Genomic DNA, 11823 nt, shown 5'->3' with positions numbered 1-11823 from the left:
GTGCGCGGCTCGCTGCAGGAATGCTGGTGTCGGTTGTTCCCCCGGCAGCTCCACCAGCTGGGGCCGGCACAAAACCGCGGCAGAAACGGGGAATTAGGGGAAAAGAGACATTTCCAGCCGCATGGACTAGAGGGCACCAGTGCTCTGCTCTGCGCCTCCCCAGCGCGGCCCCGGCAAGCTGGGGAACGTTAATTAGCTCGTCATTAATTAAGCCAAATTTAGCAGTAAGCTCCTCGTTAGGACTCGAACCCTTCAGTGGGCCCGAGGCTTCCAGGGGCTGCCTCAAGAGGAGGTCAAAATGAGGGGGGGGGGGGGTCTCTGGAAAAGACTCCCCCGAAGCAGGCAGAAGATCTGGGGAAATCCAACCGCGTTTGCCCCATTTTTGTCCCAGTCCAGCAAAGGAAGCAGGAGGTGACAGGCCAGAACAGGGCTGTCTGCAAAGGCTCTTGCCAGAGGAGCAAACCTCAGCCTCTTCCCATCCCACCAGCAGCTCTGGGAGGTTTGGGAACATACCAAAAAATATCAGGACTGGTCCATGCTGATCAAGAGGAGAAGCTGGGGCACAAAGTACAGAACTGCAGTAGCAAGCTTTGGTGGCATGGTGCTGGTAACTGGTCGCACAGAATCACAGTCTGGTTTGATTTGGAAGAGACCTTAAGGATTATCTAGATCCAACCCCTATGCCACAGGCAGGGATATCTCCTACCAGACCAGGTAGCTCAAGGCCCCATGCAACCTGGCCTTGATCACCTCCAGGGAGAAGACATCCATGACCTCCCTGGGCAACCAGGCAAGTGCCTCACCACTCATACCGGGGAGAATTTCTTCCTAGTACCTGGTCTTAGTCAAGCCATGTTGTACCTGAGCAACTGAATGGTGCAAACCCCCTCCATGGTCATGGTCAGCCTCTGCAAAGCAGCTCTAGTTCTACAGTGTTTGTGTTGTTCCAGATGTCCCCAGAGTCCATCTTGCTGGAATCACTGACCTGTGACACTGGATGGTGCTGAGGGGGTCTCCAGGACATGCCAGAAGAGTTTGGGAAGCTTGAAGCTTCCCAGGGATAAAGTCCACATTTCCAGGGCCGTTTGTCCTCCAGCTTGTTTTCTCTAAGCACGAACAGTCCCAGAGCTGCTAGGGATGTTTCTTTCCTCCTTACATTCCAGGGTGCAACAAGAATTGTGCTGCACTAACAGCACCAGTCCGTGGACACTCTGGGAGATCTGGTCAGTGGGGGAGCCGTGAAGGGGCATCTCTGTGAAGGAGATGGTGCACCCGGGGCTGTGAGGAGCCAGCACAGGGCTTTCCAAGGGTCCCAAAAGAGGCCTTGAACCTTCCAGCTTCACCCCATATTTGTGGTGGGCAGAGTTTGCTCCACAAAAGCACGCTTTGTCCCTGGCTTCTCAGACCCTGTAAGCACTGCCAGGGCAAGGGGTTGAGCTGGCAGCTGCCCAAGCCACTCTCCAGTCCCCCAGAAGCAGGATTTGGGGATTCACAGGCAGGCACAAGCCCAAGCCCTTCGCACGCCATCCTGCTTGAAAAGCCAGAGGCTCCACGAGGTTTTTGGGAAGAGCCTCTCAAAAAAAAAGGGGAGTGGAGGCCTATGCCGTGCCAAGGACTGGTCCCAGCCAGGCTCCTCTAGCCAAAGCCTGCTCAGGAACTCCAGAGGTCAGGAAGATGTGTCCATAGACCACTTCGACCTGAAAATCCCAGCAGTGGGAAGCTGGGGACTGGGGCTGGGAGTGGGAGGGAAGGGGGAATCCCAATACATTCTGGAGGGGCCCTCATTCAGAGTTTCTTCCCCAATCACTCTGAAATGCCCACAGTTGACTCTGGATGTCCCCAGGAGGGGAAAAATAAGGGGGGAAAACAAGGGACAAGGAAAGAAAGGGAGCAAAAAACAGGGTTAAGAGAAGGGGTGGGAAGAAAAAAAAGAAGTGAAGAGAACAAGGAAAGAAAGGGATAAAGACAGAAGGAGGAAGGGTTAGAAAAAGCAGGGGAAGAAAAAGAGAGCAAAGAAAAGGCAAAGAAGAGGATGAAGAAGGGGGAGAAGAAGCCAAAACCCGGGACGAATTAAGAGAACAGCAAAGAAAAAGGGGAGAGGACAAAACAAAAGAAGGGAGTAAAGAAGTGCACAGAACAAGGGAGTGACAAAAAGGGGTTAAAGAAAGGGGAAATAATGAGGTAAAGAGAGATGAGGAAAGGAGCAAAGAAGGGAACAAAGCAAAGCAAGGCAAAGAATGGGCAAAGATGCAAACAAGGAAAGAATGGGAATGAAGGAACAAGGGAATTAAGTGAAAGAACTCAAGGAACGGGGTGAAAAAAGGTTAAAGAAGAGAACGAGGAAAGAGAGGAGCAAAGAAGGAGAAGGACTGGGGAAGGGGCAAACAAGGAAACGAAGGGAGCAAAGGAAGGAATAAAGAGAAAGAAAAAATGAGGTTGAGAAAGGGTTAAAGAAGAGGACAAGGAAAGAGAGGCAGGGAAATAAGGGGGGAAGGCTCAAAGAGGGGAACGAAAGGGGCAGAGAAAGAAAGGGGCTGTGGCCGTTTGAGCTGATCCTCTAGCTCAGACATGGGGGAGAGATGAACATTCCAGGGATAGGTCACATAAATGGCAACAATAGATAAATTAATATAATTTCATCGGAGCATCAAGAACTTAACGTCTAGAAGCACAGTTTGTTCTGCCCCTTCTCCCGCTGGCTTCTGCTGCTGCAGCTTCGCCTGTCGTCCCCCGGCTGCTGTTTTGGCTACTGCTGCTTTGCTGCTTCGCCGCCGCTTGATCCCTCCCCCATCTCCCTTAAGGTTATTGTGGGGTTTTTTTTTCCCTTCTTTCCTTCTCTAGTTATTATCTCTCTTTACATTGTTATACTGTAAGAAAATACAATTTCATCTTTCCCTGACTTTCAAAAAAAAAGAGGGGTTGTGTTGTGAATTCTCTTCCCAGGGGAGGGATCAGCCCAAACCCGGGACGGGGGCAAAGGGGGGGTGTGGGGAGGAAACAAGGGAAAGGGCGGGAGCAAAGACAAGGGCAGAGGAGGAGGCGGGAGCTGCTTCGCCCCGGACGGGCCGACCCCGTCCCGCCCTATCCTCACCGTCGGAGAATCGAAACCAGCGGTGCGCGGCCGCCTCCCACCGCGGAGCCCCCTCCTGTTCTTCGCCTCAGACCCGCGGTGATGGAGCGGAGCCGTGCGCCCGGAGCACCGCTGGCACCCTACGAACCGCTCTCCGAGGGGCTGGACATGGAGGGGCTGCCGCGGAGCACGGTGGTGGTGGTGGAGCCCCCGCCGATGCCCCCGCCCCGCGACCACTTCATCTGGTCCCTCTGCACGATGCTCTACGGGAACATCTGCTGCCTGGGCTTCATGGCCCTCGTCTTCTCTGTGAAGGTGGAGGGGGGCACAGGGGAGGGGGCCGGGGGACTGCAGGAGGGAGGGAGGAGCCTGGGCAATGGGGTGGGGGTTGGCCTGGGGACCCCCACGGAGACTACTACCCCAGGTAGACCCATGGACCCCACAGAGCCCCCAGTGTCAGGTAATGCCGTGGACCCCACAGAGCTGCCACCCTGGGGTGCTCCATGGAGACCACAGAAGCTTCAAGCCCAGGGAAACACATGGACCCCTCAGAGCCTCCAACCTTGGGGTGCCTCATGAGCCCCACAAAGCCCCCATGGAGCCCTACAGAGCCCCCATGGAGCCCATGAAGCTCCTCAGCCCAAGCAGACCTGTGGACCCCACAGGGCCATCAACCCCCATGCATCCCACAGAGCCCCCAGCCTCATATAGCACCATGAACCTCGCAAAGTCCCAACCCAAGAGTGCCCAACAAATGCTACAAAGCCCTCACTCCTTGGACACCTGGCCCCAGAGAGCCCTGGGCCTCTCTGGAAGCTGTTGAGAAGGCAGTGGGGGCAGCTGTCACCCTAGGGTACCTCCAGGTGTTTTGGGGAGCTCTGGCTTGCGTAGCACCTCCAGCACCTCTCCCACCTAGCTGCAGCCTGGAGTGCCTTCAGGGCATCCCCTTCCATTGGTTCCCCCCACCCTCACTGACTCTCCCCTCTGCCTCCTGCAGTCCAGGGACCGCAAACTTCTCAGAGACTACAGTGGGGCCCTCAGCTATGGCACCACCTCCAAGTACCTGAACATCACCGCCCTGCTGCTCAACATCTTCTTTGTCATGCTCATCATCATCCTGATCACCAGTGGCACCATCGTGGTGGCCAATTTCATCCAGCAGCTGCAGCAATTCGATGGCCCCACTTAGCCCTTCCCTCACTCCAAGTGCAGAGCAGCCCCCTTCTTCTGCCTGCCTGGAGCCCCCTCATCCCTCAGAGCAGGGGACATCCTCCATGCCACCCACCTGAGCCTGCTGGGGTCCTGTCCCGCTTTCCTCTCTGCTTACCGTCCTGGAAGAGCCCTCTCTGGTGGCCACCCTGGAAGTGCCTGGAGACACCACTCCTCTGGCAGGAGCTGAGCACCCAAGAACTGGCTGCAGCAGAGGAACCGGTGTGCTTTTCTGCTTGCTGCTTCATGCTGATCTGGTAGCCCCAAGTGCCTTTGAGTATAACCCTGAAGAGAAGGATGATCAGAGAAAACGTTTGGAGAAAACCTGGTTCAAATAAAGGTTTCTTTCACTTTTTTTTTTTTGTGTCTCTGGCTTGTTTTAATTTTGGCAGGGAATGGTTCAGGGTTCCCCTCCCCTGTTTGGCTGGTTGGAAAAATGACATCTGCCCTTGGGAAGTGCCTGGAGAGGGACATTGTGCCTTAGCCCAGGGTGCCACAGAGATGGTGCTCAAGGATGCACCAGGCTTAGTGAACTTGGGCACTCACGGGGAAGAGGCATCCACATGGGATACAAAGTGCTTGTAAGGCTCACTCCAAAGGTGAAGGCAGCACCTCATCTTTGCTGGGGTGATCCCAGGAGCATCTCATCCTCAACCAAGCCTCATGAGTCAGTAGGAGCAAGAAGAGCTGAGAGCAAGTTTGGGCGGGGAGCTGTACAAAGAGCTTGAGTGGGGTGAACTGGATAGTGGGAGCCAGGAGAGTTGTCCAGAGGGAAGGAGGACGAGGGAGCAGGGAAGTGTAGCTCAATCCCTTGCTGCAGGAGAGAGCCCCACAACTCAGCCCAGAGAAGTGGGACAGTGCTGGGACCAGAGGGCAATGGGGACACCAGTCAGGCAGGGCTGCTTCTGGGGTAAAGGATGATGGAGACCCTCTCCTCCTCCCCTCTAAAGCTTTTCCAGCACTGTTTTGGGCTAGGAGAGAGAACAGCTGGTGTGAGGTAACATTTTGGGTTTGTGCTGGGAACAGTGTCCATGACTGGGATGTTTTTGCCACTGCTGAGTGGTGTTTACACAGAGTCAAGAGCTTCTGCTCCTCTCCCCACCAGTAAGTGTGATGGGGGTTCACAAAGAGTTGGGAAGAGACACATCTGGGCCCAACGGTCCAAAAAGGCATTCCAGAGCATGGGACACCATGCCTGAGCATATAAAGCTGGGGGAAGAGGAAGGAAGGGGGAAGATTTGGAGTGATGGTGTTTGTCTTCCCAAGGCATCATTGCATGTGATGGAGCCTGGCTCTTCTGGAGATGGCTGAGCACCTGCCTGTGATGGGAAGGAGGACACGAGCTTCCTGCTTTGTTTTGCCTGTGAGCACAGCCCTTGCTTGACTTCTTTAGCTGCCTTTGTCTCAGCCCTCAAGCTTGCTCACTTCCCCTTCTGATCCTCCTTTCACAGCAGCTGTGTGTGCCAGGTTAAACTACAACCACCGTCGGTCCTTCACCCTGGCCATGTCCACCAGCCTGGTGTCAGGGCTGGCAGGGCAGTGGGCAGCAGCCCTCGTGTCTCCAGAGCCACCAGCATGTGGCATTTGGTCATCCAGCTTCAGCAGCGCCTGAAGTGACCTAGGAAAGACCCCATGAAAATCTATGGCTGAAGCTGATCTGGCAGAGCTTCAAGTATGTGGTTGGCCAGGCTTTCCCTTCCCGAGCTTACTGGAAGCCTTCACGCTCCTCACCCTCAGGCAGGCTGGGGTCCTCAGGCTGGGGTCCCACGAGGAGCGAGGGAAAGGCCTGGTTTTTGTCCCCTCTTCCAGGAACACCAAGTAACTGCCAAGCTCACAAGTAAGAGGTCAGAAATCCCTCCCACAAACACAGCAGTTCTTTGTTGCAGGATCCCTGGCAGGGACCTCCTGGTGAATCATTTATTCCTCTGTTCCTTCTTGTAAGAGCAGGGAGCAGCCCATGCCATGCAGCGCAGGGCTGCTGGCTGCTCACCCCCTCGCAGGCCACCAGTGTGCCCTGCAGTGCAATGCTGGGTCAAGTGGCCCCATCCACCCACTGGCACAAGGGTTTGTAACAGGGCAGTGCTCCTCTGCTCAAACACACACACACACACACACGACCTTTCTTGGCTGCTTCCTGACAGTTCTGGCAGCAGAGTCCATTACACAAGGGGCTGGCACGGAGCCACTGGGGGCTGCTGTATCACACCCATTCCTGCTCTATCCTCTTCCTGCTTCCTCTCCAGCCCCCAGAGATTTGGCCTCATCCTGCTCAAATCCCTCATGGCACATTGCTGCCCAGGGGAATGTGATGCCTATCTGGGCTGGCATGGGGGTGGGGGCTCACTGTGCATCCCTGAGAGCTCTTCTCTCCCGCCCCACCTCAGTCATCACTCTGGGGCATGACTTCCTAGGGATGCTCCACAGCCACAAATCCACCAGGGTGGTAACAGTCTGATATCCCTGTCGGGAGCAGGATGGAGATGGGGAGGGAGAAGCAGCCCTCTGCACCACTCCAAAACCCTCCCATGCCTCTCCAAAGGGCACCTGGGTTTTTTTGACGTGGGGATGCCTCTCACTGCCAGGTTCTGGGAAGGAGCTGGGTGGAATAGCAAGAATGGGGTGGACTTCGACAGCAGGAAGAGCAAAGCCCTTTTTTCTGGGGTAAATCCACCTAATTTGAAGGCTGTACCCCACAGAAGGGAGGGGCAGGTCAGCAGTGCTCCGAGGGTTGAACAGCAATTTCTTGCTTTTCCAGCAATTGCTTCAGGCCACCAAGCCCTTCAGCTCTCTGCCACTCTTGCCAAGAAGGGAGCACTGAGGGTATGAACTGTGTAACCCAGCAAGCTGCTCTCAACCCAGCTGAAAGAGCCCCCCCCCAAAACCCCATGGTTCCATACTTGCCTTGCAGGCCCTTCCCTTTTGGCATGCAAAAGCCACCCTCCCTCCTCCTGCATGTCACTTCCCTGCACCCTCCTTCCAGCTCTTGCCCCAAAAGCCATCACCCACCATATTCCCTGAACTCTGCCTGTCCTCACTCGGGAGCATTCCTAGGGCCCTACGGGATGGGCTGTGGGTAGGAGTGGGGCTGAGCAGAGACACCCAGACAGCAGCAGCAGCAGCAGTTCAGATTGAACTTGTCTCTGCTCTTGTTTGCTCAGGTGCAAGGGCAGACAAAAGGAAAAGACAGGCTGGAAGGGCAGGCAGGGAGGTGGGAATTTCTGTGGGCAGGTGGTGCTGAGCTCGGGTGGGTGAGCCACCAACTGCTCATGCTGGGGAGACGGAAAATGGGATCCCCAAATGGGTGCCTGGAAGCTGTGGAGGAGGATAGACCCAGCCACACTTGTTGCCTTTGTCTGGTATCCCAACATCCCAGGCCTCTTCGCCTCTGGAGAAGCAGGTGAGGCACCACAGAGGGACGCAGGCAGCCCGAAATAGGGAACCTCCTGCTGGTCTCTTTCAAACAGCATTTTTGGCAGCACCATGCACCGGGCGTTGGGGCAGGAGGGTGAACCCCGCCTTGAGCACCACCTTGATCCTGGTGGTCCCTTCCAACCAGGGCGATTCATCGTGATTAGATCTTGTGCTGAGGGATTTGGTTTGGTCAGGGGCTCGTCAGTGCGAAACTCACGAGTGGGCTCGATGAGCTCGAAGAGCTTTCCCAACCTCAGAAACTCTCTGTGACTCTGTGGCACCCCCCTGAGCCTAAGCCTGCCTTCCATCCCCTTGCCCTCCCCCCAGCAGCCTCCCCGCTTCCTGATGCAACTTCTTGGTGATCAGCACAGGTGAGGGAACAAAAGACCACCAGCGTCCTTTCAGCCCTTCTGGGCTTGGGGCCAGTGACACCTGCGGCCACCACTTTCAGTTCCACAGCCTACGTGGTGGGATGGACAGAAAACCTGCGTGGGTGATAGACACCTTAGCCTTGCTACAGCCACAAACTCTTCCTGTGTGGGAAAACCCCCATTTCTCAGAAAAACGAGAGGGGTTGGTTTCTCTTTACCAGCCTCTCCCTCAGCCTGCAAGATCTGACTTCCAAGCAGGAAGTGTTACAAGCACACATAGTTTGTAGCTCTGCACCTTGCTGGGCTTTTGTTACCTCCCTTACTGCTTTCTTGTAATTTGCTTCTTTCGTTCTCCACCCCTTGATCTCTTTCTGACAACCATAAGCCCTCCTCATGGCTGCAGGACCTCATCATGAAGACTGAAATCAAAGAAAGGAGAAAAGGCTCAAAGCTTACCATGGAAAACCAGCAGATGGGTGACCTCCACCTCCACTGCAGCTGGCCTTGGCCCCCTGCAGATGGGGATCGAACCCTCAGTGGGAGGTTTGCAGCTGAGGAGGGAGTCTCAGGGGGCTGACTGCCACCAGTGGCATGTCCCTACTGTCCTCCTGTGCCATGAGTCCCCTCTGCAGTGCAGCAGGAGGGCAAAAAGCAAAGGGGAGGGGGTATGGAATGTTCCATGACATCTCCTGCCCCTCAAGCATTCCCCTCCAGTTCCCCTGGCCTGTCCCTAAGCTCTCAGCCCGCCCAGGGAGCTCACTCCACAACCTGTCCCCAAGACACCCAGCACACGTGCCCCAGGGACATGCGTGGTGGCAGATGAGGTGGCTCCACCCTGGCAGTCCTTCCTCTTGCCTATAACTAGCCTGGGTGCAAGTGCCCCTGCTGCTGGCTAGTACCAGGCTGCCATGGAGAAATTCCCCAAGCCTGTCAGCATCACCATGCAGCCCTACGACAGGAACGTGGCAGGCTCTGCAGCCACCACCTTTGGCCCCACCACCAACGCCTCTGTTCACCCACGGCCTGCTTCCAGCCCCCGGGACTTCGTGCTCTGGTCCTTCTTCAACACCATCTTCTGCAACCCCTTCTGCCTGGGCTTCATTGCGCTCATCTGCTCCATTAAGGTAAGGGGAAATTCACTCCCACCTCACCACAGCCATGCCTGGCTCAGGGGTCCCACCTGCTGCCTGCACCCAGCCCAGGGCTCCCTAATCCCATCTCTCCCTTCCTCATCTCACCCTGTCCTGTCTTGTCCCACTCCACCAAATCCCATCCTGTCCCATCTTGTCCCACTCTGCACCAGCTTACCCCAAGCCACCCCATCCCCACCTCACTCCCCTTTTCTCCCCACAGATGCCCCTTCACTCCCTCCTGCAGCATCCAGCCCCACCATGCTCCTCCACACTCAGTTATCCCTAACAAAGCCACCATCCAAGGGCCACCCATCTTCCTTCAGTCCTTTGGGAAAGGGGGATCCAGAGAGTTTGGCTCACCCTGAAGCCCACCTGCCTCACTCAGAGGTAGGTGTGGGACGCCTATGGGACCTTTCTCCCCACTCCCACTGCACAAGGGCTGTTCTCAGCACCCTCCTGTCTGGGACACCCTTCTTCAGGAAGAATGCATGGGCTGAGCTCTTGGCAAACAAAGCCTCTTCTCAACCACACACCTTGGCAACGTCATGCTCTGGGGGTTGGGAGGTGTCATGTCTCTCCTCAGAGGGCTGAGGCTGCCCCAGAACTCAGGCATGTGTCCCTGCAGTCCCTGCCAGAGGGCTCAGTGGGGGCCTGGGGTGGGGTCCACCTGCTCCTCATGCCAGCATCCTGAAGCCATCTTTGAGCCCTTGCCCATCCCTGCCCCACCTCGGTGCCATCTCTTCCCCACTTCACTGCCAAGGGAGCAGCTTTTCAAAGGGCACATTTGAATTTTGAGTCCCCAAAGACCGCATCCGAATTCCTTTGGAGTCCTCAATGTTTCCTTTGTCTCCAATGTCCCCTTGAGTCCCCTTAGTGCCCCCAGTGCCAATCCCGACGAGGGGCTGAGCCTCGGGGTGGCTCCGGCCTGTCCAGGTCCGTCCTTCCCGCCTGGAGGCGGTGCCGGGCCGATGCCGTTGTCCCGGGCGTGTCGGGTTCGGCTCATTACCGCGGCTCCGCATCCCCCGGCTCCCGACTCGGCTCAGCTCAGCTCGGCTCCGCTCGGCCATGAAGCCGAAACAGGCAGAAGTTTCCATCCCGCTGCAGCCCCCCGCGCCCGGGACGGCAGCTGCCGCTGGCCCCGACGGGCAGCCCCGGGACTTCTTGCTCTGGTCGCTGCTCAACGTGCTGCTGGGCTTCGCGCTCACCTTCCTGGGCTGCTGCTGCTTCCCTGCGCTCGTCTACTCTATCAAGGTGAGCGGCGGGGCGGCACAGGGACCCCCGCCTGCCACCGCCGCTCCAGCCTAGCCCGAGACTCCCCAGCCAGCCCCTCCCGGGACCCCTGAACCAGCTCTCCCAGGAACTCCCCAGCCACCTCCTCCCGGGACCCCCAATTGGCTCTTCCAAAGACCCTCCAAACCAGCTCCTCAGGGGACGCCCCCCTTCAGAGACCTTCTGAGCCCACCCAGCCCGGTCTCCAGAGGTGACACAGCCCGGGACCCCTGACATGTCCCGCCCCCTGCTCGACCTGACCCAGCCTGACGCGAACCCTTCCCCGGACCCAGCCCAGCTCAGATCTTTCCCTCCCCTCAGGAGTTCCCGGTGTCCCCCCTGATCTGCCTTAGCCCACCTCAGAGCCCTCTCCCGTCCCAGCACTCCCCAATCTGATGCAACTCTTGCCCTAGGACTCCCAATCTCTTCCTCCCGCTATGAGCAGTGCCTGGTGGCTTCACTCCTTGCCCTGGGGTGATGCATCCCTGGGGTTCCAGCAGCCACCCCTGAGCCAGGCCAAGCCTCCAGCCAGGTCCCCCCACACAGCTAAATCCCCCATTTGACCCCACAGGCCCGTGACTGCAAGGTACTGGGAGACCTGGAAGGTGCCCGGCGGCATGGTGCCCGTGCCAAGGTGCTGAACATCATTGGCTCTGTCCTGCTGGTCCTCGGTGTGGTGATGGTCATCGCCATCTTCTTCTCTGCCTTCCTATCCAGAACCCCCTGAACTGAAGACAGCACAGCCACCGACCTGCTTTCTGCCAGTCTTGGGATGCTTCTGCTCTCCCCTTGCCCTTTTCATCCCAAAATGTCCCCACTTCGGGCGTGTGGTGCTAGGGGAGAGGGCGTGAAGTTCTGTGCCCCTAACTGCCCACCCCACTGGGTGTCCCGGCCCAGCCACTGCGTGGAATGGGACAGGTAGTCCATGCTGGGAGGCAAGAGACAGTCCTCTTTTCCCTGCAGGTGTGCCTCAGCTGGAAGCTGCTGGGCTGGCTGGGAGCTGTGACACCCTTCCAGGTCATTGCTGCCACAAATAAAGCTTGTCCTGCCAAAGCCCTTTGCCTGTTGCCTTATTCACAGTGGGAAAGGAGAAGAAAGTCCTAAGGCATCTCTCCCTCTTCCTCCTCCTCCTCCCACTGCCTGCTCCATGGCTCTTTGCCTCCATTCTCGCCACGGTGCAGAGCATTTCAAGCCTGCATTCCAGATAAATTTCTTCTTAAAAGTTTAGGGATGGCAAAAGGAGGAAGAAAGAAAAACCAAAAAAGCATCTCCGTGCTTCTCCAGCTGCACACCCCCATCCCACCACAGCTCCATCTCCTCCCACTTCCCAGGAACCCTGCAGAAGTAGCTCTTCCATATT

General features: G+C 56.9%; 3 protein-coding genes across 3 annotated transcripts; all 3 read left to right on the top strand.

Annotated features, from left to right (window-relative positions):
- The first annotated feature begins 3021 nt into the window (after positions 1-3021).
- Positions 3022-4634, top strand: LOC135186102 (dispanin subfamily A member 2b-like). The gene is made up of 2 exons (XM_064163510.1): positions 3022-3385; positions 4068-4634. Exons 1-2 carry the CDS (start codon positions 3173-3175, stop codon positions 4257-4259), a joined length of 405 nt encoding a protein of 134 aa, XP_064019580.1. The 5' UTR covers positions 3022-3172; the 3' UTR covers positions 4260-4634.
- A 4330-nt stretch (positions 4635-8964) lies between these two features.
- On the top strand, positions 8965-9504 carry LOC135186105 (interferon-induced transmembrane protein 10-like). Its single transcript, XM_064163513.1, has 2 exons — positions 8965-9185; positions 9415-9504. The coding sequence occupies exons 1-2, from the start codon at positions 8970-8972 to the stop codon at positions 9478-9480; spliced, it is 282 nt and encodes a 93-aa protein (XP_064019583.1). The 5' UTR covers positions 8965-8969; the 3' UTR covers positions 9481-9504.
- Positions 9505-10094: 590 nt separating this feature from the next.
- LOC135186104 (interferon-induced transmembrane protein 5-like) lies at positions 10095-11550 on the top strand. Its single transcript, XM_064163512.1, has 2 exons — positions 10095-10445; positions 11035-11550. The coding sequence occupies exons 1-2, from the start codon at positions 10260-10262 to the stop codon at positions 11188-11190; spliced, it is 342 nt and encodes a 113-aa protein (XP_064019582.1). The 5' UTR covers positions 10095-10259; the 3' UTR covers positions 11191-11550.
- The last annotated feature ends 273 nt before the right edge of the window (positions 11551-11823 follow it).

Source organism: Pogoniulus pusillus, chromosome 24, assembly GCF_015220805.1.
Source record: "Pogoniulus pusillus isolate bPogPus1 chromosome 24, bPogPus1.pri, whole genome shotgun sequence".
In the NCBI taxonomy this organism is placed as follows: Eukaryota; Metazoa; Chordata; class Aves; order Piciformes; family Lybiidae; genus Pogoniulus; species Pogoniulus pusillus.
The sequence above is the reverse complement of the archived record's forward strand: the minus strand, read 5'-3'. Positions and strand labels throughout refer to the sequence as shown.